This window comes from Mustelus asterias, unplaced genomic scaffold (assembly GCF_964213995.1).
Source record: "Mustelus asterias unplaced genomic scaffold, sMusAst1.hap1.1 HAP1_SCAFFOLD_932, whole genome shotgun sequence".
NCBI lineage: Eukaryota > Metazoa > Chordata > Chondrichthyes > Carcharhiniformes > Triakidae > Mustelus > Mustelus asterias.
In genome coordinates, this window is record NW_027590878.1 from 75,394 (window position 1) to 101,219 (window position 25,826).

At 51.9% G+C, this 25,826-nt stretch overlaps 1 protein-coding gene across 1 annotated transcript in view; it reads right to left on the minus strand.

Annotated features, from left to right (window-relative positions):
* LOC144487623 (uncharacterized) overlaps positions 1-25,151 on the minus strand; it is a 36,996-nt gene extending 11,845 nt beyond the window's left edge. The window contains exons 1-9 of the mRNA XM_078205707.1: positions 25,007-25,151; positions 18,241-18,379; positions 14,537-14,619; positions 12,998-13,198; positions 10,535-10,744; positions 9,319-9,457; positions 7,598-7,680; positions 3,483-3,621; positions 1,762-1,844 (exon numbers count right to left, since the gene is read on the minus strand). Of these exons, the coding sequence (XP_078061833.1) occupies positions 1,762-1,844; positions 3,483-3,621; positions 7,598-7,680; positions 9,319-9,457; positions 10,535-10,744; positions 12,998-13,198; positions 14,537-14,619; positions 18,241-18,379; positions 25,007-25,097 (1,168 nt within the window). The 5' untranslated portion in view covers positions 25,098-25,151. The remainder of the gene's footprint in view (positions 1-1,761; positions 1,845-3,482; positions 3,622-7,597; positions 7,681-9,318; positions 9,458-10,534; positions 10,745-12,997; positions 13,199-14,536; positions 14,620-18,240; positions 18,380-25,006) is intronic.
* Positions 25,152-25,826: the final 675 nt, after the last annotated feature.

A 25,826-nucleotide genomic window follows, 5' to 3' on the forward strand; every position in this document is an offset into this window, starting at 1 on the left:
AACCTACACATCTCAGGACTAAGGGCAATTTCAGCATGGCCAATCAACCTCACCAGCACATCTTTGGACTGTGGGAGGAAACCGGAGCACCCGGAGGAAACCCACGCAGACACGAGGAGAATGTGCAAACTCCACACAGACAGTGACCCAAGCTGGGAATCGAATCAAGGTCCCTGGAGCTGTGAAGCAGCAGTGCTAACCACTGTGCTACCGTGCCGCCCTCCACTGTGCTACCGTGCCGTTTGGGGTGAAGGAGAGAGACAGAGAGAGAGAGAGACGGGGTCAGAGAGATGAGAAAGCATTAGAACACTAGAGAGAGAAAGAGAGAGGAACACTTAACCCGTTTGGTGAACAGTTCCTGGTACGGCCCCAATTGGGGCATTGCACCCAATTCTGGGTACCGTCCCCTCGGAGGACGGGAAGGCATTGGAGAGAGTGCACCAGAATGATTCCAGGGGCCAGGAATTTCAGTTGCGGAGATGGATCGGATAAGCTGCGGGTGGCACGGTGGCACACTGGTTAACACTGCTGCCTCACAGCGCCAGGGACCCGGGTTCGATTCAAATCCAAAAATTCAAATCTCCTGACACTTAGAAAGCAAAATGAGGCACAGTGTGATTCTCGCCAGTAGGGGGAGCAGATGGAGTATATTCATGCCGGGAAGCCAGCTGCTGACTGCTAGCGTGTGCTATTGCGCGTGTGCCTGATCTCCCAATGCACTACATACAATAATGTCATACCCCCACTCCCCCAGACATTGCCTCCTGCATCTCCCCGATTGCCTCCCCGATCGTGGCCCCCCACCCAATCACGACCACCCCCTGATCTTTACTACCACCCCCGCCCCCCCGATTGTGCCCCCCTACAGTGACGCCCACCTGGCTGATCGCCAATCCCCGTTAACCCCACCCCACAGCCGATCGTTGCCCCCATTCACCTCCCTGCCCCTCCAAGTCGACCGTCGCTGTGGCGATGCCCGGTTGTAGAGTGCATAGCTCCCCATGCACAGCCTCCCGTTCAGGCCCTGGCCCTTCCCCTTAGGCTCCGGCCCCTCTACTTCGACCCCAGGCCCCTCTCCATAAGCACTGGCCCCTCCCCTTTAGCACCAGCCCTTCCCCTTAGGCCCCGACCTTCCCCTTAGGCTCCAGGCCTGCCCCTTAGGCCCTGGCCCCTCCTGTTAGGTCCTGGCCCATCCCCTTAGGCCACAGCCATCCCTTTAGGCCCCAGGCCCTCCCCTCAGGCCCTGGCCCCTCCCCTTAGGCCCCGGGCCCTCCCCTTAGGCCCCGGCCCTCCCTTTAGGCCTCATGTGAGGAGCCAGGAAGATCGTCCTCGCTGAATCGCACTCGCGGTCCACTGTGCCACCCGTGCTGCCCCTAACTCTCTGATTAACCCTCTGATCGTCACCCATACGGTTGGCACGATCGCCATGGCGTCGGACCCACACCTCACACGAACATTGCGGGAAAAGTAAGATATTCCCACAAAAACCAACCACGATCGGTGACAGTCACTGGGGACGTCGGGATGGCAGCAGGTCGGCCATGATCGTATGGATTGGCAAACAGGCTCGCGGGCCTACTCCAGCTCTCAATCCTTACGATCCCACGCGCCACAACGACGCAAACTCCCCATTTTCAACATGGAGGGAAGACCAGAACCAATGGAAATGTGGCTTGAAAGGGCTGCAAATTGCAAGCAAAAAAAGATCACACATTCTCAATCCAACTCCAAAATCTTCACAGAATTGAGACAGGGGGATACCTCGATCGATCCGTTTCATTAGCAGCTTAGCCCAGGCTTTCTGTGGGTCCACACACATCTTCCTCCCATCCTTCAAGTTAAATCTGTGGACAAATCCAACAGCTGGAGTCAGGATCAGTCAAAGCCCAGGAAAAGGTCACCTTCCACTGTCCTGGGAGTGTTTTATGGGGGACAGTGTAGAGGGAGCATTACTCTGTATCTAACCCCGTGCTGTACCTGTCCTGGGAGTGTTTGATGGGGACAGTGTAGAGGGAGCTTTACTCTGTATCTAACCCTGTGCTGTACCTGTCCTGCGAGTGTTTGATGGGGGACAGTGTAGAGGGAGCTTTACTCTGTATCTAACCCCGTGCTCTACCTGTCCTGGGAGTGTTTGATGGGGGACAGTGTAGAGGGAGCTTCACTCTGTATCTAACCCCGTGCTGTACCTGTCCTGGGAGTGTTTGATGGGGGACAGTGTAGAGGGAGCTTCACTCTGTATCTAACCCCGTGCTGTACCTGTCCTGGGAGTGTTTGATGGGGGACAGTGTAGAGGGAGCTTTACTCTGTATCTAACCCCGTGCTGTACCTGTTCTGGGAGTGATTGATGGGGACAGTGTAGAGGGAGCTTTATTCTGTATCTAACCCCATGCTGTACCTGTCCTGGGAGTGTTTGATGGGGACAGTGCAGAGAGAGCTTTACTCTGTCTCTAACCCTATGTTGTTTTAGCTGAACACAGTAAGAAGTTTAACAACACCAGTTTAAAGTCCAACAGGTTTATTTGGTAGCAAAAGCCACACAAGCTTTCGGAGCTCCAAGCCCCTTCTTCAGGTGAGTGGGAATTCTGTTCACAAACAGGGCATATAAAGACACAGACTCAATTTACATGAATAATGGTTGGAATGCGAATACTTACAGCTAATCAAGTCTTTAAGAAACAAAACAACGTGAGTGGAGAGAGCATCAAGACAGGCTAAAAAGATGTGTATTGTCTCCAGACAAGACAGCCAGTGAAACTCTGCAGGTCCACGCAACTGTGGGGGTTACAGATAGTGTGACATGAACCCAATATCCCGGTTGAGGCCGTCCTTGTGTGTGCGGAACTTGGCTATCAGTTTCTGCTCAGCGACTCTGCGCTGTCATGACGGCGCCGACGGGTAAGCGTTCTCCAAGGCGGCCTTCGCGACACACGACGGCGCAGAGTCACTGAGCAGAAACTGATAGCCAAGTTCCGCACACACGAGGACGGCCTCAACTGGGATATTGGGTTCATGTCACACTATCTGTAACCCCCACAGTTGCGTGGACCTGCAGAGTTTCACTGGCTGTCTTGTCTGGAGACAATACACATCTTTTTAGCCTGTCTTGATGCTCTCTCCACTCACGTTGTTTTGTTTCTTAAAGACTTGATTAGCTGTAAGTATTCGCATTCCAACCATTATTCATGTAAATTGAGTCTGTGTCTTTATATGCCCTGTTTGTGAACAGAATTCCCACTCACCTGAAGAAGGGGCTTGGAGCTCCGAAAGCTTGTGTGGCTTTTGCTACCAAATAAACCTGTTGGACTTTAACCTGGTGTTGTTAAACTTCTTACTGTGTTTACCCCAGTCCAACGCCGGCATCTCCACATCATGTTTTAGCTGAAGGCAGCAGTGGGGGAAGGGAATGGGGGAGGGGGCGAGAGGCTGGATATGAGGACATTGTAATGTGACACTCTAATCTGATAGATCTGGGAGACACTCACACGACCGCTTCCCTCAGGCTGCCACAGATTTCGGATGTTTGATAACTTTTCTTGAAGTGATTGAAGAATTTTGGGTTGATATCACTTTTCTCGTATCGCTGGCAACAAGGCGAGGGACGTCCGGGCTTTCCCGAGTAGCCTGTGAAGGGAACATAACCAATCAGTTGACGTTAACTCCGAGGGGATTGTTCCCTGCCTCCTCGGGATTTTTAGGGACCTTTCCCAACAGTTAAGAGCAGCGGGAGATCATCAGACGCTGAGTCAAGACAAGGAAGTAGACGATGAAAGCTCTGACGCTGGGAAGGTTCGAAGAACAAAGGGACCTTGGCGTGTTTGTCCTCTGGAGGCAGAAAGGCAGGTTAATAGGGTGGTGAAAACGGCACACGGCACACTCACCTGATAGAATCCTAGGAATCCCGACAGTTCAGAAGGAGACCATTCGGCCCATCGAGTCTGCACCGACCACAATCCCACCCAGGCCCTATTCCCATAACCCCCCTGCATTTACCCGGGCTCAGTGCTTCCCAAACTTTTTTCACTGGTCCGCCCTTTAGGAATAAAAATTTGCCCGCCCCACACCGAATTATTCTTGATAAGAAATACATTCAAAAACACAAAGAAACAACTCCTGGCAGCGCTTGATTCATAACATAGAACACAACTGCTTTATAATATGATCCTGGGACATCCAGAAAGGATCAAACAATCACTTTGGAAAAATATCTAATCCATGTTTAAATGTTTCTTTGATTGTCCTTGAATCTTCCCGCCACACTTGCCATCCTCTCTCAACGCACCAGTGTGGCGCGCCGCACCCTTTGGGAACCAGTGCCCGAGCTGGTCCCCCTGACACTAAGGGGCAATTTAGCATGGCCAATCCACCTAACCTGCTCATCGTTGGACACTATGGGGCAATTTAGTATGGTCAATCCACCAAACCTGCGCATCTTTGGACACTCAGGGGCAATTTAGCATGGCCAATCCACCGAACCTACACATACCTGGACACTAAGAGGCAATTTAGCATGACCAATCCACATAACCTGCGCATCTTTGGACAATAAGGGGCAATTTAGCATGGCCAATCCACCTAACCTGCACATCTTTGGACACTAAGAGGCAATTTAGCCTGGCTAATCCAACTAACCTTCACATCTTTGGACACTAAGGGACAATTTAGCATGGCCAATCAACCTAACCTACATATCTTTGGACACTAAGGGGCAATTTAGCATGGCCAATCCACCTAACCTACACATCTTTGGACACTCAGGGGCAATTTAGCATGGCCAATCCAACGAACCTTCACATCTTTGGACACTAAGGGGCAATTTAGCATGGCCAATCCACATAACCTGCGCATCTTTGGACACTAAGAGGCAATTTAGCATGACCAATCCACATAACCTGCGCATCGTTGGACAATAAGGGGCAATTTAGCATGGCCAATCCACCTAACCCGCACATCTTTGGACACTAAGTAGCAATTTAGCATGGCCAATCCACCTAACCCGCACATCTTTGGACACTAAGGGGCAATTTAGCATGGCCAATCCACCGACCCTAGACATCTTTGGACATGAAGGGGCAATGTAGCATGGCCAATCCACCTAACCCGCACATCTTTGGACACTAAGGGGCAATTTAGCATGGCCAATCCACCTAACCTACACATCTTTGGACACTAAGGGGCAATTTAGCATGGCCAATCCACCGACCCTAGACATCTTTGGACATGAAGGGGCAATGTAGCACGGCCAATCCACCTAACCTACAGATCTTTGGACACTAAGAGGCAATTTAGCATGGCCAATCCACCTAACCTTCACATCTTTGGACAGTAAGGGGCAATGTAGCATGGCCAATCCACCTAACGAGCACATCTTTGGACACTAAGGGACAATGTAGCATGGCCAGATCACCAAACCTACACATCTTTGGACATTACACAGCACACAGACCCCATATTCAATGTTCGGCCTAACCGGTCTAGCTGTTGAACCGACGGGACTTTACCCTGGTGCCGTGTGGATGTCCCGGGGCTCTGAGTTGTTGGCTTGATGACCGCTGCCATTGGGGTGGTGTCTTGTTGAGTTCCCGGTGCCCTTGTCGATCTCCGCATGTTGGCATCACCCTCAAGCCTCACTGGTCCGGTTCCCGCTGGCACCTTGACAGTCGGGGCTCTGCCTTTCTCACCCAGCTGTGGTTTTGTGGTGGCTTTAATGGAGCCTGTTTGAAATCATAGAAACCCTACAGTACAGAAAGAAGCCTTTCGGCCCATCGAGTCTGCACCGACCGCAATCCCACCCTGGCCCAACCCTCATGTCCCTACATATTTACCCACTAATCCCTCTAACCTACACATCTCAGGACTAAGGGCAATTTCAGCATGGCCAATCAACCTCACCAGCACATCTTTGGACTGTGGGAGGAAACCGGAGCACCCGGAGGAAACCCACGCAGACACGAGGAGAATGTGCAAACTCCACACAGACAGTGACCCAAGCTGGGAATCGAATCAAGGTCCCTGGAGCTGTGAAGCAGCAGTGCTAACCACTGTGCTACCGTGCCGCCCTCCACTGTGCTACCGTGCCGTTTGGGGTGAAGGAGAGAGACAGAGAGAGAGAGAGACGGGGTCAGAGAGATGAGAAAGCATTAGAACACTAGAGAGAGAAAGAGAGAGGAACACTTAACCCGTTTGGTGAACAGTTCCTGGTACGGCCCCAATTGGGGCATTGCACCCAATTCTGGGTACCGTCCCCTCGGAGGACGGGAAGGCATTGGAGAGAGTGCACCAGAATGATTCCAGGGGCCAGGAATTTCAGTTGCGGAGATGGATCGGATAAGCTGCGGGTGGCACGGTGGCACACTGGTTAACACTGCTGCCTCACAGCGCCAGGGACCCGGGTTCGATTCAAATCCAAAAATTCAAATCTCCTGACACTTAGAAAGCAAAATGAGGCACAGTGTGATTCTCGCCAGTAGGGGGAGCAGATGGAGTATATTCATGCCGGGAAGCCAGCTGCTGACTGCTAGCGTGTGCTATTGCGCGTGTGCCTGATCTCCCAATGCACTACATACAATAATGTCATACCCCCACTCCCCCAGACATTGCCTCCTGCATCTCCCCGATTGCCTCCCCGATCGTGGCCCCCCACCCAATCACGACCACCCCCTGATCTTTACTACCACCCCCGCCCCCCCGATTGTGCCCCCCTACAGTGACGCCCACCTGGCTGATCGCCAATCCCCGTTAACCCCACCCCACAGCCGATCGTTGCCCCCATTCACCTCCCTGCCCCTCCAAGTCGACCGTCGCTGTGGCGATGCCCGGTTGTAGAGTGCATAGCTCCCCATGCACAGCCTCCCGTTCAGGCCCTGGCCCTTCCCCTTAGGCTCCGGCCCCTCTACTTCGACCCCAGGCCCCTCTCCATAAGCACTGGCCCCTCCCCTTTAGCACCAGCCCTTCCCCTTAGGCCCCGACCTTCCCCTTAGGCTCCAGGCCTGCCCCTTAGGCCCTGGCCCCTCCTGTTAGGTCCTGGCCCATCCCCTTAGGCCACAGCCATCCCTTTAGGCCCCAGGCCCTCCCCTCAGGCCCTGGCCCCTCCCCTTAGGCCCCGGGCCCTCCCCTTAGGCCCCGGCCCTCCCTTTAGGCCTCATGTGAGGAGCCAGGAAGATCGTCCTCGCTGAATCGCACTCGCGGTCCACTGTGCCACCCGTGCTGCCCCTAACTCTCTGATTAACCCTCTGATCGTCACCCATACGGTTGGCACGATCGCCATGGCGTCGGACCCACACCTCACACGAACATTGCGGGAAAAGTAAGATATTCCCACAAAAACCAACCACGATCGGTGACAGTCACTGGGGACGTCGGGATGGCAGCAGGTCGGCCATGATCGTATGGATTGGCAAACAGGCTCGCGGGCCTACTCCAGCTCTCAATCCTTACGATCCCACGCGCCACAACGACGCAAACTCCCCATTTTCAACATGGAGGGAAGACCAGAACCAATGGAAATGTGGCTTGAAAGGGCTGCAAATTGCAAGCAAAAAAAGATCACACATTCTCAATCCAACTCCAAAATCTTCACAGAATTGAGACAGGGGGATACCTCGATCGATCCGTTTCATTAGCAGCTTAGCCCAGGCTTTCTGTGGGTCCACACACATCTTCCTCCCATCCTTCAAGTTAAATCTGTGGACAAATCCAACAGCTGGAGTCAGGATCAGTCAAAGCCCAGGAAAAGGTCACCTTCCACTGTCCTGGGAGTGTTTTATGGGGGACAGTGTAGAGGGAGCATTACTCTGTATCTAACCCCGTGCTGTACCTGTCCTGGGAGTGTTTGATGGGGACAGTGTAGAGGGAGCTTTACTCTGTATCTAACCCTGTGCTGTACCTGTCCTGCGAGTGTTTGATGGGGGACAGTGTAGAGGGAGCTTTACTCTGTATCTAACCCCGTGCTCTACCTGTCCTGGGAGTGTTTGATGGGGGACAGTGTAGAGGGAGCTTCACTCTGTATCTAACCCCGTGCTGTACCTGTCCTGGGAGTGTTTGATGGGGGACAGTGTAGAGGGAGCTTCACTCTGTATCTAACCCCGTGCTGTACCTGTCCTGGGAGTGTTTGATGGGGGACAGTGTAGAGGGAGCTTTACTCTGTATCTAACCCCGTGCTGTACCTGTTCTGGGAGTGATTGATGGGGACAGTGTAGAGGGAGCTTTATTCTGTATCTAACCCCATGCTGTACCTGTCCTGGGAGTGTTTGATGGGGACAGTGCAGAGAGAGCTTTACTCTGTCTCTAACCCTATGTTGTTTTAGCTGAACACAGTAAGAAGTTTAACAACACCAGTTTAAAGTCCAACAGGTTTATTTGGTAGCAAAAGCCACACAAGCTTTCGGAGCTCCAAGCCCCTTCTTCAGGTGAGTGGGAATTCTGTTCACAAACAGGGCATATAAAGACACAGACTCAATTTACATGAATAATGGTTGGAATGCGAATACTTACAGCTAATCAAGTCTTTAAGAAACAAAACAACGTGAGTGGAGAGAGCATCAAGACAGGCTAAAAAGATGTGTATTGTCTCCAGACAAGACAGCCAGTGAAACTCTGCAGGTCCACGCAACTGTGGGGGTTACAGATAGTGTGACATGAACCCAATATCCCGGTTGAGGCCGTCCTTGTGTGTGCGGAACTTGGCTATCAGTTTCTGCTCAGCGACTCTGCGCTGTCATGACGGCGCCGACGGGTAAGCGTTCTCCAAGGCGGCCTTCGCGACACACGACGGCGCAGAGTCACTGAGCAGAAACTGATAGCCAAGTTCCGCACACACGAGGACGGCCTCAACTGGGATATTGGGTTCATGTCACACTATCTGTAACCCCCACAGTTGCGTGGACCTGCAGAGTTTCACTGGCTGTCTTGTCTGGAGACAATACACATCTTTTTAGCCTGTCTTGATGCTCTCTCCACTCACGTTGTTTTGTTTCTTAAAGACTTGATTAGCTGTAAGTATTCGCATTCCAACCATTATTCATGTAAATTGAGTCTGTGTCTTTATATGCCCTGTTTGTGAACAGAATTCCCACTCACCTGAAGAAGGGGCTTGGAGCTCCGAAAGCTTGTGTGGCTTTTGCTACCAAATAAACCTGTTGGACTTTAACCTGGTGTTGTTAAACTTCTTACTGTGTTTACCCCAGTCCAACGCCGGCATCTCCACATCATGTTTTAGCTGAAGGCAGCAGTGGGGGAAGGGAATGGGGGAGGGGGCGAGAGGCTGGATATGAGGACATTGTAATGTGACACTCTAATCTGATAGATCTGGGAGACACTCACACGACCGCTTCCCTCAGGCTGCCACAGATTTCGGATGTTTGATAACTTTTCTTGAAGTGATTGAAGAATTTTGGGTTGATATCACTTTTCTCGTATCGCTGGCAACAAGGCGAGGGACGTCCGGGCTTTCCCGAGTAGCCTGTGAAGGGAACATAACCAATCAGTTGACGTTAACTCCGAGGGGATTGTTCCCTGCCTCCTCGGGATTTTTAGGGACCTTTCCCAACAGTTAAGAGCAGCGGGAGATCATCAGACGCTGAGTCAAGACAAGGAAGTAGACGATGAAAGCTCTGACGCTGGGAAGGTTCGAAGAACAAAGGGACCTTGGCGTGTTTGTCCTCTGGAGGCAGAAAGGCAGGTTAATAGGGTGGTGAAAACGGCACACGGCACACTCACCTGATAGAATCCTAGGAATCCCGACAGTTCAGAAGGAGACCATTCGGCCCATCGAGTCTGCACCGACCACAATCCCACCCAGGCCCTATTCCCATAACCCCCCTGCATTTACCCGGGCTCAGTGCTTCCCAAACTTTTTTCACTGGTCCGCCCTTTAGGAATAAAAATTTGCCCGCCCCACACCGAATTATTCTTGATAAGAAATACATTCAAAAACACAAAGAAACAACTCCTGGCAGCGCTTGATTCATAACATAGAACACAACTGCTTTATAATATGATCCTGGGACATCCAGAAAGGATCAAACAATCACTTTGGAAAAATATCTAATCCATGTTTAAATGTTTCTTTGATTGTCCTTGAATCTTCCCGCCACACTTGCCATCCTCTCTCAACGCACCAGTGTGGCGCGCCGCACCCTTTGGGAACCAGTGCCCGAGCTGGTCCCCCTGACACTAAGGGGCAATTTAGCATGGCCAATCCACCTAACCCGCACATCTTTGGACGCTAACGGGCAATTTAGCATGGCCAATCCACCTAACCAGCACGTCTTTCGAACTGTGAGAGGAAGCCGGGGCACCCGGAGGAAACCCACGCAGACACGGGGAGAACGTGCAAACTCCACACAAACAATCACCCCAAGCTGGAATCGAACCCGGGTCCCTGGTGCTGTGAGGCATGAGTGCTAACCACTGTGCCACTGTGCCGGCCCCCTATAAGGAACTACATTGATGAGGGACGATCCTCAACAGGCAACACTAGAGTCTCGTTCCAAGCAAGGGAATCGAAGCCTATACACAGAGTGAGACCTTTCCTTACCTTGCTCTCCTGGGAACGTTGTGAGGGGGTGTGTTGCCTCTCTCGGTACGGCTGCCATCGAAGTGGGCGCCGCAGTTCCGGGTGCCCCTGTTGGGTTGACCTTGTTGGCATCTCCCTCGGCGATCGTTGGGCTCCCGGTGGTTTGTCCCTCGGAGGTTGGGAAGCCCATGCCTTCAGCCTGGACAGTGTTAGTGGAGGTTTTGCTGCTGTCTGTTTTGTTGGGGGGACGGGGGAAGAAGGGGGAGGAGAGGTTAAAATTCTCCCTGAGATGAGAAAGAGTTTGAAGCCAAAGACCGACGTTAGTTGGTCTTCCCGCAATCCCACAAACAAGACATGTTCTGACGTCCCACAACTCACCATCAGATATCTCGAAAGAATTTATAGTTCTATTATTTACACTTAAATATGCAAATTTAATATTGAATATCTAAAATATTAAATGTAATGTTTATACAAATTCCCACTGAATCTGTGGAACGCGTTTCCCCAGGGGGCGCGACAGGCCGGATAGATTCTTGGCCAACAAGGAGGGGGGGGGGGGTTAAAGGTTATCAAGGAATTGTGGGATTGAGGCCATAGTCAGGTCAACCACAATCACATCGAATGGGGGAGCAGCCTCAAGGTGGGCCGAATGGCCTACTCCTGCTCCCAAACAGTGTGTTCGGAAGGACATACGGTCAGGGAAACACCTATTTTGAAATGTATGTTGGAATTTCACCAGTATGCCGGCCCGAGGCTCGTAAGATCCCCCGGCTCCCCCCCCCCCCCCGTGCTCCCCCACCCCCCCCCCCCCACACCCCCTGCCCCACCCCCCCGACCCCGAGGTCAGCGGAGAATGCCATTCTGTGATTCCGGGGCTGGCGCGCTGGTAAGTCTCAGGGGGAGGCAAAGTTGACAATCTGCGCACAGAAAGCTCCCACAGTGGGTTAGCACTGCTGCCTCACAGCGTCAGGGACCCGGGTTCGATTCCCGGCTTGGGTCACTGTCTGTGTGGAGTCTGCACATTCTCCCCGTGTCTGCGTGGGTTTCCTCCGGGTGCTCCGGTTTCCTCCCACAGTCCGAAAGACGTGCTGGTTAGGGTGCATTGGCCGTGCTAAATTCTCCCTCAGTGTTACCCGAACAGGCGCCGGAGTGTGGCGACTGGGAGATTTTCACAGTAACTTCATTGCAGTGTTAATGTCAGCCTACTTGTGTCACTAATAAATAAATAAATAAGAACACGCAAGTGGGAGGCTGGAAATCCTGAAGGGATTAATGTCCCCCCACCCCCGCCGTCCCCCCACCACTCCCGCCCGACTCCCAAAGCCTGTTCGCCATCCACGAGGCACAAGTTTGTTCCTTATAAGGGCTCCCTTCGACAGCACCGACCAAACCTCCATCGTGGGCGGCTCAGTGGCACAGGGGTTAGCACTGCCGCCTCAACGCGCCAGGGACCCGGGTTCGATTCCCGGCTTGGGGTCACTGTCTGTCTGGAGTCTGCACGTTCTCCCCCGGTGTCATAGAATCATAGAATCCCTCCAGGGCAGAAGGAGGCCATTCAGCCCATCGAGTCTGCACCAACAACAATCCCACCCAGGCCCTATCCCCATAACCACACATATTTACTCTTCAAATCCACCAGACATTAGGGGCAATTTAGCATGGCCAATCCCCCTAACCTGCACATCTTTGGACTGTGGGAGGGAACCGGAGCACCCAAAGGAAACCCACGCAGACACGGGGAGAACGTGCAGACTCCACACAGACAGTGACCCAAGCCGGGAATCGAACCCGGGTCCCTGGAGCTGTGAGGCAGCAGTGCTAACCACTGCGCCACCGTGTCGCTCCATCGTATCTACATGGCTTTCCTCCGGGTGCTCAGGTTTCCTCTCACAGTCCAAAGATGTGCAGGTTAGGTGGATTGGCCATACTAAATTGTCCCTTCGTGACCACAGATGTGTAGGTCAGGTGGATTGGCCATGCTAAATTGCCCCTCAGTGTCCAAAGATGTGCAGGTTATGTGGATTGGCTGTGCTAAGTTGTCCCTCAGTGTCCAAAGATGTGCGTGTTGGGTGGATTGGCCATGCTAAATTGTCCCTTAGTGTCAGGGGGATTAGCAGGGTAAATATGTGGGGTTACGGGGTCGGGCTTGGGTAGGATTGTTGTCGCTGCTGGCTCAATGGGCCGAATGGCCCCTTTCTGCACTGTCGGGATTCTATGATTCGGTGATTAGTGGGTGGCGGGGGCGAAACTCCACCTCTAACATCGAGATGGACAAAAGCTGCAGACACATGGGGAGCACACCACCTCGAAGTTGACCTCCAAGTCACTCACCACCCAGATTTGTAAATATATCGGCCGTTCCTTCAGTGTCGCTGGGTCAAAATCCTGGAACTCCCTCCCTAACAGCCTACCCACGGCACACAGACCCCCTATTCAATGTTCGGCCTAACCGGTCTAGCTGTTGAACCGACGGGACTTTACCCTGGTGCCGTGTGGATGTCCCGGGGCTCTGAGTTGTTGGCTCGATGACCGCTGCCATTGGGGTGCTGTCTTGTTGAGTTCCCGGTGCCCTTGTCGATCTCCGCATGTTGGCATCACCCTCAAGCCTCACTGGTCCGGTTCCCACTGGCACCTTGACAGTCGGGGCTCTGCCTTTCTCACCCAGCTGTGGCTTTGTGGTGGCTTTAATGGGGTTTGTTTGGGGTGAGGGAGAGGGAGAGAGAGACGGGGTCAGAGAGATGAGAAAGCATTAGAACACTAGAGAGAGAAAGAGAGAGGAACACTTAACCCGTTTGGTGAACAGTTCCTGGTACGGCCGCAATTGGGGCATTGCACCCAATTCTGGGTCCCGTCCCCTCGGGAGGACGGGAAGGCATTGGAGAGAGTGCACCAGAATGATTCCAGGGGCCAGGAATTTCAGTTGCGGATATGGATCGGATAAGCTGCGGGCGGCACGGTGGCACACTGGTTAACAGCGCTGCAAAATGAAGCAAAGTGTGATTCTCACCAGTAGGGGGAGCAGATGGAGTCTATTCACGCCGGGAAGCCAGCTGCTGACTGCTAGCGTGTGCTATTGTGCGTGCACCTGATAGCCCAATGCACGACATACAATAATGTCATACACCCACTCCCCCAGACATTGCCTCCCGCATCTCCCCGATTGCCCCCCCGATCGTGGCGCTCCCCGATCACGACCAACCCCCGATCTTTACTACCCCCCCGCTCCCGATTGTGCCCCACTACAGTCACGCCCACCTGGCTGATCGCCAATCCCCATTAACCCCACCCCACAGCCGATCGTTGCCCCCATTCACCTCCCTGCCCCTCCAAGTCGACCGTCGCCATGGCGATGCCCGGTTGTAGAGTGCATAGCTCCCCATGCACAGCCCCCCCTCAGGCCCCGGCCCCTCCTCTTAGGTCCAAGGCCCCTCCCCTTAAGCACTGGCCCCTCCCCTTTAGCACCAGCCCTTCACCTTAGGCCCCGGGCCTTCCCCATAGGCTCCAGGCCGGCCCTTTAGGCCCCGGCCCCTCCCCTTAGGCCCCGGCCCTCCCTTTAGGCCTCGTGTGAGGAGCCTGTAAGATCGTCCTCACTGAATCGCTCTCGCGGTCCACTGTGCCACCCGTGCTGTCCCTAACTCTCTGATTAACCCTCTAACCATCGCCCATACGGTTGGCACGATCGCCATGGCGTCGGACCCACACCTCACACGACCTTTGCGGGAAAAAGTAAGATATTCCCACAAAAACCAACCACGATCGGTGACAGTCACTGGGGACGTCGGGATGGCAGCAGGTCGGCCATGATCGTATGGATTGGCGAACAGGCTCGCGGGCCTACTCCAGCTCTCAATCCTTACAATCCCACGCGCCACAACGACGCAAACTCCCCATTTTCAACATGGAGGGAAGACCAGAACCAATGGAAATGTGGCTTGAAACGGCTGCAAATTGCAAGCAAAAAAAGATCACACATTCTCAATCCAACTCCAAAATCTTCACAGAATTGAGACAGGGGGATACCTCGATCGATCCGTTTCATTAGCAGCTTAGCCCAGGCTTTCTGTGGGTCCACACACATCTTCCTCCCATCCTTCAAGTTAAATCTGTGGACAAATCCAACAGCTGGAGTCAGGATCAGTCAAAGCCCAGGAAAAGGTCACCTTCCACTGTCCTGGGAGTGTTTGATGGGGGGACAGTGTAGAGGGAGCTTAACTCTGTATCTAACCCCGTGCTGTACCTGTCCTGGGAGTGTTTGATGGGGACAGTGTAGAGGGAGCATTACTCTGTATCTAACCCCGTGCTGTACCTGTCCTGGGAGTGTTTGATGGGGGACAGTGTAGAGGGAGCTTTACTCTGTGTCTAACACTGTGCTGTACCTGTTCTGGGAGTGTTTGATGGGGACAGCGTCGAGGGAGCTTTACTCTGTATCTAACCCCGTGCTGTCCCTGTCCTGGGAGTGTTTGATGGGGACAGTGTAGAGGGAGCTTTACTCTGTATCTAACCCCGTGCTGTACCTGTCCTGGGAGTGTTTGATGGGGACAGTGTAGAGGGAGCTTTACTCTGTATCTTCCCCGCGCTGTACCTGTTCTGGGAGTGTTTGATGGATGACAGAGTAGAGGGAGCTTTACTCTGTATCTATCCCCGTTCTGTACCTGTCCTGGGAGTGTTTGATGGGGGACAGAGCAGAGGGAGCTTTACTCTGTATCTAACCCCGTGCTGTACCTGTCCTGGGAGTGTTTGATGGGGGGACAGTGTAGAGGGAGCTTTACTCTGTATCTAACCCCGTGCTGTACCTGTCCTGGGAGTGTTTGATGGGGGGACAGTGTAGAGAGAGCTTTACTCTGTATCGAACCCCGTGCTGTACCGGTCCTGGGAATGTTTGATGGGGGACAGTGTAGAGGGAGCTTTACTCTGTATCTAACTCCGTGCTGTACCTGTCCTGGGAGTGTTTGATGGGGGACAGTGTAGAGGGGGCTTCACTCTGTATCTAACCCTATGTTGTTTTCGCTGAAGGCACAGTAAGAAGTCTCACAACACCAGGTTAAAGTCCAACAGGTTTATTTGGTGCCAATACCATAAGCTTTCGGAGCACTGCTCCTTCGTCAGATGGAGTGGATATCTGCTCTCAAAAAGTGCCCAGGCACAGAAATCAAGTTACAGAATACTAATTAGAATGCGAATCTCTACAGACAGCCAGGTCTTAAAGGTACAGACAATGTGGGTGGAGGGAACATTAAACACAGGTAAAAGAGATGTGTATTGTCTCCAGACAGAACAGCTAGTGAGATTCTACAAGCCCAGGAGGCAAGCTGTGGGGGTTCCTGATAATGTGACATAAATCCAACATCCCGGTTTAGGCCGTCCTCATGTGTGCGGAACTTGGCTATCAGTTTCTGCTCAGCGACTCTGCGCTGTCGTGTGTCGTGAAGGCCGCCTTGGAGAACGCTTACCTGAAGATCCAAGGCTGAATGCCCGTGACTGCTGAAGTGCTCCCCCACAGGAAGAGAACAGTCTTGCCTGGTGATTGTCGAGCGGTGTTCATTCATCCGTTGTCGTAGCGTCTGCATGGTTTCCCCAATGTACCATGCCTCGAGACATCCTTTCCTGCAGCGTATCAGGTAGACAACGTTGGCCGAGTTGCAAGAGTAGGTACCGTGTACCTGGTAGATGGTGTTCTCACGTGAGATGATGGCATCCGTGTCGATGATCCGGCACGTCTTGCAGAGGTTGCTGTGGCAGGGTTGTGTGGTGTCGTGGTCACTGTTCTCCTGAAGGCTGGGTAGTTTGCTGCGGACAATGGTCTGTTTGAGGTTGCGTGGTTGTTTGAAGGCAAGAAGTGGGGGTGTGGGGATGGCCTTGGCGAGATGTTCGTCTTCATCAATGACATGTTGAAGGCTCCGGAGGAGATGCCGTAGCTTCTCCGCTCCGGGGAAGTGCTGGACGACGAAGGGTACTCTGTCCACCGTGTCCCGTGTTTGTCTTCTGAGGAGGTCACTGCGGTTTTTCGCTGTGGCGCGTCGGAACTGTCGATCGATGAGTCGAGCGCCATATCCTGTTCTTATGAGGGCATCTTTCAGCGTCTGGAGGTGTCTGTTGCGATCCTCCTCATCCGAGCAGATCCTGTGTATTCGGAGGGCTTGTCCGTAGGGGATGGCTTCTTTAACATGTTTAGGGTGGAAGCTGGAGAAGTGGAGCATCGTGAGGTTATCCGTGGGCTTGCGGTACAGTGAGGTGCTGAGGTGACCGTCCTTAATGGAGATGCGTGTGTCCAAGAATGCAACCGATTCCGGAGATTCCGGACTACTCTCCGGAATCGGTTGCATTCTTGGACACACGCATCTCCATTAAGGACGGTCACCTCAGCACCTCACTGTACCGCAAGCCCACGGATAACCTCACGATGCTCCACTTCTCCAGCTTCCACCCTAAACACGTTAAAGAAGCCATCCCCTACGGACAAGCCCTCCGAATACACAGGATCTGCTCGGATGAGGAGGATCGCAACAGACACCTCCAGACGCTGAAAGATGCCCTCATAAGAACAGGATATAGCGCTCGACTCATCGATCGACAGTTCCGACGCGCCACAGCGAAAAACCGCACCGACCTCCTCAGAAGACAAACACGGGACACGGTGGACAGAGTACCCTTCGTCGTCCAGTACTTCCCCGGAGCGGAGAAGCTACGGCATCTCCTCCGGAGCCTTCAACATGTCATTGATGAAGACGAACATCTCGCCAAAGCCATCCCCACACCCCCACTTCTTGCCTTCAAACAACCGCACAACCTCAAACAGACCATTGTCCGCAGCAAACTACCCAGCCTTCAGGAGAACAGTGACCACGACTCCACACAACCCTGCCACAGCAACCTCTGCAAGACGTGCCGGATCATCGACACGGATGCCATCATCTCACGTGAGAACACCATCTACCAGGTACACGGTACCTACTCTTGCAACTCGGCCAACGTTGTCTACCTGATACGCTGCAGGAAAGGATGTCCCGAGGCATGGTACATTGGGGAAACCATGCAGACGCTACGACAACGGATGAATGAACACCGCTCGACAATCACCAGGCAAGACTGTTCTCTTCCTGTGGGGGAGCACTTCAGCAGTCACGGGCATTCAGCCTTGGATCTTCAGTAAGCGTTCTCCAAGGCGGCCTTCACGACACACGACAGCGCAGAGTCGCTGAGCAGAAACTGATAGCCAAGTTCCGCACACATGAGGACGGTCTAAACCGGGATGTTGGATTTATGTCACATTATCAGGAACCCCCACAGCTTGCCTCCTGGGCTTGTAGAATCTCACTAGCTGTTCTGTCTGGAGACAATACACATCTCTTTAACCTGTGTTTAATGTTCCCTCCACCCACATTGTCTGTACCTTTAAGACCTGGCTGGCTGTAGAGATTTGCATTCTAATCAGTATTCTGTAACTTGATTTCTGTGTCTGGGCACTGTTTGAGAGCACATTTCCACTCCATCTGACGAAGGAGCTGTGCTCCGAAAGCTAATGGTATTTACTACCAAATAAACCTGTTGGACTTTAACCTGGTGTTGTGAGACTTCTTACTGTGCTTACCCCAGTCCAACGCCGGCATCTCCACATCTTAGCTGAAGGCAGCAGTGGGGGAAGGGAATGGGGGAGGGGGCGAGAGGCTGGATATGAGGACATTGTAATGTGACACTCTAATCTGATAGATCTGGGAGACACTCACACGACCGCTTCCCTCAGGCTGCCACAGATTTCGGATGTTTGATAACTTTTCTTGAAGTGTTTGAACAATTTTGGGTTGAAATCTCTTTCCTCGTATCGTTGGCAACAAGTCGAGGGACGTCCGGGCTTTCCCGAGTAGCCTGTGAAGGGAACATAACCAATCAGTTGACGTTAACTCCGAGGGGATTGTTCCCTGCCTCCTCGGGATTTTTAGGGACCTTTCCCAACAGTTAAGAGCAGCGGGAGATCATCAGACGCTGAGTCAAGACAAGGAAGTAGACGATGAAAGCTCTGACGCTGGGAAGGTTCGAAGAACAAAGGGACCTTGGCGTGTTTGTCCTCTGGAGGCAGAAAGGCAGGTTAATAGGGTGGTGAAAACGGCACACGGCTCACTCACCTGATAGAATCCTAGAATCCCGACAGTTCAGAAGGAGACCATTCGGCCCATCGAGTCTGCACCGACCACAATCCCACCCAGGCCCTATTCCCATAAACCCCCCTGCATTTACCCGGGCTCAGTGCTTCCCAAACTTTTTTCACTGGGCCGCCCTTTAGGAATAAAAATTTGCTCGTGCCACACCGAATTATTATTGATAAGAAATACATTCAAAAACACAAAGAAACAACTCCTGGCAGTGCTTGATTCATAACATAGAACACAACTGCTTTATAATATGATCCTGGGACATCCAGAAAGGATCAAACAATCACTTTGGAAAAATATCTAATCCATGTTTAAATGTTTCTTTGATTGTCCTTGAATCTTCCCGCCACACTTGCCATCCTCTCTCACCGCACCAGTGTGGCGCGCCGCACCCTTTGGGAACCAGTGCCCGAGCTGGTCCCCCTGACACTAAGGGGCAATTTAGCATGGCCAATCCCCCTAACCCGCACATCTTTGAGCTTTAAGCGGCAATTTAGCATGGCCAATCCACCTAACCCACACATCTTTGAAGTGTGGGAGGAAACTGGGGCACCCGGAGGAAACCCACGCAGACCCAGGGAGAATGTGCAAAGTCTACACAGACAGCGACCCAAGCCAGGAATCGAACTCAGGTCCCTGGCGCTGTGAGGCAGCTGTGCCAACCACCGTGCCACCTTTATCAACCGGGGTATAGATTACAAAAAACAGAGAGGTCGCGATGGAGTTGTAAAGAACTTTGGTGAGGCCACAGCTGGAGTATTGTGTGCAGTTCTGGTCGCCACATTATAGGAAGGATATGATTGCACTGGAGGGGGTGCAGAGGAGATTCACCAGGATGCTGCCTGGGATGGAGCGTTTAAATTATGGAGAGAGTTTGGATAGGCTTGGGTTGTTTTCTCTGGAGCAGGGAAGACTGAGGGGCGACCTGATCGAGGTGTTCAAGATTATGAGGGGCATGGACAGGGTGGATAAGGAGCAGCTGTTCCCCTTAGTTGAAGGGTCAGTCACGAGGGGACACAAGTTAAAAGTGAGGGGTGGGAGGTTTAGGGGGGGAGGTGAGGAAAAACATTTTTACCCAGAGGGTGGTGAGGGTCTGGAATGCACTGCCTGGGAGGGTGCTGGAAGCCTCACATCCTTTCAAAAGTACCCGGATGGGTACTTGGCACATCGTAACATTCAGGGCTGTGGGCCAAGTGCGGGCGAGTGGGATTAGGTGGGCAGGTCAGGGCATTTCATGCCTCGGTGCAGATTCGATGGGCCGAAGGGACTCTTTCTGCACTGTAGGATTCTGTGAAAACACTGGGATGGTGGAAAGTCCAGGAAGAATCGTGTAAAAGAATCCCGACAGTGCAGAAGGAGGCCATTCAGCCCATTGCATCTGCACCGACTCCTCCCCCCAGACCCTCTGCTAAAGGGACACCTTCGTGAACCCAGATGGGTTTTTACCACAATTGACAAATCGTTTTTTTAAAGTTTATTTATCAGTGTCACAAGTAAGGCTTACATTAACACTGCAATGAAGTTACTGTGAAAATCCCCTCGTCGCCACACTCCGGCGTCTGTTCGGGTAACACTGAGGGAGAATTTAGCATGGCCAATGCACCCTAACCAGCACGTCTTTCAGACTGTGGGAGGAAACCGGAGCACCCGGAGGAAACCCACGCAGACACGGGGAGAATGTGCAAACTCCACACAGACAGTGACCCAAGCCGGGAATCGAACCCGGGACCCTGGCGCTGTGAGGCAGCAGTGCTAACCACTGCGTCACTGTGTCGCCCTCACATGGTCATCATTAGACTTTTAATTCCAGATTTTTATTGGATTGAGATTTCACCATCTGCTGTGGTGGGATTCGAACCCGAGTCCCCAGAGCATAACATAGAAACAGGAGGAGGCCATTCGGCCCTTCAAGCCTGCTCTGCCACATTTAGTGTTGAATGGACCGACCTTGCATTAAGTTGATCTTTCTCTACACCCTAGCTATGACTGTAACACTACATTCTGCACTCTCTCCTTTCCTTCTCTATGAACGGTATGCTTTATCTGTATAGCGCGCAAGAAACAATACTTTTCACTGTATCCCAATACATGTGACAATAATAAACCAAATCCTTCTCCCCTATGTACTCTATGAACAGTATGCTTTGTCTGTATAGCGCGCAAGAAACAATACTTTTCACTGTATCCCAATACATGTGACAATAATAAATCAAATCCTTCTCCCCTATGTACTCTATGAACAGTATGCTTTGTCTGTATAGCGCGCAAGAAACAATACTTTTCACTGTATCCCAATACATGTGACAATAATAAATCATAAAGCGAGAGAGAGAGAGAGAATCACAAACAGAAACTACTGCTTGATACCCTCCGAGGTCAAGGCTGACTTCGAGCGGGAGTGTGTCCTCATGGATTCGACCTGCACTCGCTCTCGCTGCCACCCCATCCCCCGCGGGCTCCACCACTGACTTAAAGGCTGTCGCAGCTCAGAGAGAAAAGAGGCGACGAGACCTCACGGTGGTCTGGGGAAAAAAGACAGCAGCAATTTCCGTTTGCAAGGGAGCTGCCAGAGATGTTACACTCCTCCAGCAACATCTGCTCCTGCGGCAGAGGGGGTTATCTTAACCCCTGAGGAAGGAGGGCGCGCTCGCTCACCCACTCTCCGCTGTCGGGGGGTGTTTTAAATTTCATCACTGTCCAGTTCCATGGACAACCATCTGTTTTACTCTGGACGGGACTGAGTCATTGAGTAAAATCCCGGGTTTTCCCTAACAACATAGGACTAAAATTGGGAGAGCTGTCTTGCAGACTGGACAAGCAACAGGTCGACATTTGAATTAGGTTTATTATTGTCACATGTATTGGGATACAGTGAAAAGTATTGTTTCTTGCGCGCTATACAGACAAAGCATACCGTTCATAGAGAACATAGGGGAGAAGGATTTGATTTATTATTGTCACATGTATTGGGATACAGTGAAAAGTATTGTTTCTTGCGCGCTATACAGACAAAGCATACCGTTCATAGAGTACATAGGGGAGAAGGATTTGATTTATTATTGTCACATGTATTGGGATACAGTGAAAAGTATTGTTTCTTGCGCGCTATACAGACAAAGCATACCGTTCATAGAGTACATAGGGGAGAAGGATTTGATTTATTATTGTCACATGTATTGGGATACAGTGAAAAGTATTGTTTCCTGCGCGCTATACAGACAAAGCATACCGTTCATAGAGTACATAGGGGAGAAGGAAAGGAGAGAGGGGAATCAGGAAACCGCTCCCTTTTGGGAAAATCAATCCTTTTTACTCAGACACTGAACACTGGGTTTAATATATTGAAAGATTTCACTATTCCTTCCCCTTGAATGGAATTGTGGAAGAGGTTGAGCAAAAAGCCACCTGCTTACGGTTTGTGGGACTCAGACTTATAAATTAATTAGAAATGTAACGTCCCCAGAAACTCTGGATACTCAGTCTTTAGGTGACCTTGCGGCTTTGATGAGGGGTCATTATAAACCTAGACCATTTGTCAGCGTGCAGCCAGGAGTGGCACGGGTGGCACAGCGGGTTAGCACCGCTGCCTCACAGCGCCAGGGACCTGGGTTCGATTCCCGGCTCGGGTCCACTGTCTGTGTGGAGTCTGCACGTTCTCCCCCCGTGGTCTGCGTGGGTTTCCTCCGGGTGCTCCGGTTTCCTCCCACAGTCTGAAAGATGTGCTGGTTAGGGTGCTAAACTCTCCCTCAGTGTTACCCCGAACAGATACCGGAGTGTGGCGACTAGGGGGATTTTTCACAGTAACTTCATTGCAGTGTTAATGTAAGCCTACTTGTGACACTGACAGATAAACCAGCTGTAACGCTACATTCTGCACCCTCTCCTTTCCTTCTCTATGAACGGTATGCTTTGTCTGTATAGCGCGCAAGAAACAATACTTTTCACTGTGTCCCAATACATGTGACAATAATAAATCAAATCCTTCTCCCCTATGTTCTCTATGAACGGTATGCTTTGTCTGTATGGTGCGCAAGAAACAATACTTTTCACTGTATCCCAATACATGTGACAATAATAAATCAATTCCACTCAGTTAGAGTCAGTAATTTGCCAGTTAAATGGAATGTGAGCCTTCATTGCAAGGCTCAGAGGAGGCAAAGCTTGGGACAGCTTTACAGGGTGTTGTTCGGAACACACCGAGAGTATTATTGTTCTAATTCCTTATTTGGAAGAGTTATATTTAGAATCAAAGGATCATAGAATGCCTACAGTGCAGAAAGAGGCCATTCGGCCCATCGAGTCTGCACCGAGCACAATCCCACCCAGGCCCTATCTCCATAACCCCATGCATTGACCCAAGCTCGTCCCCCTGACACTAAGGGGTGATTTAGCATGGCCAATCCACCTAACCCACACAACTTTGGACTGTGAGAGGAAACCGGAGCATCCGGAGGAAACCCACGCAGACACAGGGGAGAACGTGCAGACTCCACACAGACAGTGACCCGAGCCGGGAATCGAACCCGGGTCCCTGGCGCTGTGAGGCAGCAGTGATAACCACTGTGCCGCCGCGTTGCCCCTTACACCCGAGATGATCACATTTCACCTTCCAGAACCCTGGAGATTCACCAGATTCACCCTCCGGGGAAGAAGGGGATGGGGGGTGGGAGGGGGGGCGGTGGGGGTAAGGGAAAGGTCGAGTAGGAATCTAGAAATAGGGGTGGGTGGTGGGGGGAAGAATCGGTTTAAAAATAAGGGGGTCTCCCACTGGAGACGGAGATGAAGAGGAATTCCTTCCGTCTGAGTGTTTGGAATTTCCCCCCAAGCGACTAGGTCACTGGATATTCCAAAGGCGGGGTTAGGCTGGTTTTTGATTGACAGTCGAGACAAGGTTTCTGGGGGATTGAGGGGGGAGGGAGGAAAACGGAATTCAAGCCTCAATGACATCAGCCAAGATCCTATCAAATGGTAGAGCAGGCTTGAGGGGCTTAATCGTCTCCTCCTACCTTTTTATGCCCTTTACATCGACCAATACCAACCTCCACCCCTTCAGCAACAACCCCCTCCCTCCCCCCCCCCCCTCACACACAACCTTCTCTCCCTGACACTCCCCCCTCAACACATGCCCGACCTGCCATCATTGTGTTGTGGGATCTTGTTGTGTGCCGATCGATGGCGTTGCAACGGTGACCCCCAGTTGAGAAGGAAACGGCCACTTCACTGGCCGTGAAGTGTGTCCGCCGGCTGTCCCATAAGGCCATAAGATATAGGAGCAGAATTAGGCCACTCGGCCCATCGAGTCTGCTCTGCCATTCAATCATGGCTATTTTTCTCATCCCCATTCTCCTGCCTTTTCCCCATAACACCTGATCCTCTTATTAATCAAGAACCTATCTATCTCTGTCTTAAAGACACTCAATGACCCGGCCTCCACTGCCTTCTATGGCAAAGAGTTCCACAGATTCACCACCCTCTGGCTGAAGAAATTCCTCCTCATCTCAGTTCTAAAGGAGCGTCCCTTCACTCTGAGGCTGTGCCCTTGAGTTCTCATCTCTCCCACTCGTGGAAACATCCTCTCCACGTCCACTCTATCCAGGCCTCTCAGTATCCTGTAAGTTTCAATAAGATCCCCCCCTCATCCTTCTAAACTCCGAGTACAGACCCAGAGTCCTCAACCGTTCCTCAAACGACAAGCTCTTCATTCCAGGGATCTTTCGTGTGAACCTCCTTTGGACCCCCAGAAAGGCCAGCACATCCTTCCTTAGGTACGGGGCCCAAAATTGCTGACAGTGTTCTGTGCCTGGGAGAGGTGCTATGAAAATGCAGAGCCTACATCTCGTCCCCACCCCCCCGAAAGTGCCCCTGCCCCAGAGACCTGGTTAGCACTGCTGCCTCACAGTGCCAGGGACCCGGGTTCGATTCCTGGCTTGGGGTCACTGTCTCTGCCGAGTCTGCATGTTCTCCCCGTGTCTGCGTGGGTTTCCTCCGGGCGCTCCAGTTTCCTCCCACAGTCCAAAAGACGTGTGGGTGCGGTGGATTGGCCGTGCTAAATTGCCTCTTAATGTCAAGGGGGTGAGTAGGGTAAATAATTAGGGTTGCGGGGATAGGGGCTGGGTGGGATTCTGCTCAGTGCAGACTCGATGGGCCGAATGGCTTCCTTCTGCGCTGTCGGGGTTCTATGTGGCAGTCGGGTGAATTCAGCTCCGTACGTTGGGCATTGCCAATGTGGGATTGGCGGGGGGGGAGGGGGGGAGATCGAGCTGGACAAACAGAAAGTAATAATTAAAGTATAAAATCCATAAAACAAAGGGGCGGGAGGGTGAGAAGGAGAGTTGGCACTTACCAGGCACGGGCAGCAGGAGGGTCAAACTCATCAATGCCAACAGGGTTGGCATGCCAAGCTGACTATCTCTCCCCAACAACAATCCGTACATTTCTCCCGCAGACGGACTGAATCCCTTCCTTCAGAGGGACAGCGAATTCTTTAAAACAACTCAGGGCAAGAACAGCACTTTATATCAGCAGACCGGCCAATCAGGGAATTTCCAAAATATCTGCTGCTTGTCATAGGATCTGGCTGAGCGAGTCAGCACACTCTCCGGAACGAGGGTGAGACTTAGAGGATTCAAACAGGAAAGTAATTCCAGTGAAATCAATCACAGGCTTGTGTCAGGGTGACAGCAGCATGGTTAGTGAACCGGGCTTGTTCTAACCCACTTCACTGGGCTAATCAGACCAGTGTACACTCTAATCAGCACCGTGCACACTCTAATCAGCACCGTGTACATTCTAATCAGCACCGTGTACACTCTAATCAGCACCGTGTACACTCTAATCAGCACCGTGTACACTCTAATCAGCACCGTGTACACTCTAATCAGCACCGTGTACATTCTAATCAGCACCGTGTACATTCTAATCAGCACCGTGTACACTCTAATCAGCACCGTGTACATTCTAATCTGCACTGTGTACATTCTAATCAGCACCGTGTACACTCTAATCAGCACCGTGCACACTCTAATCAGCACCGTGTACACTCTAATCAGCACCGTGTACATTCTAATCAGCACCGTGTACATTCTAATCAGCACCGTGTACACTCTAATCAGCACTGTGTACATTCTAATCATGATGTGGAGATGCCGGCGTTGGACTGGGGT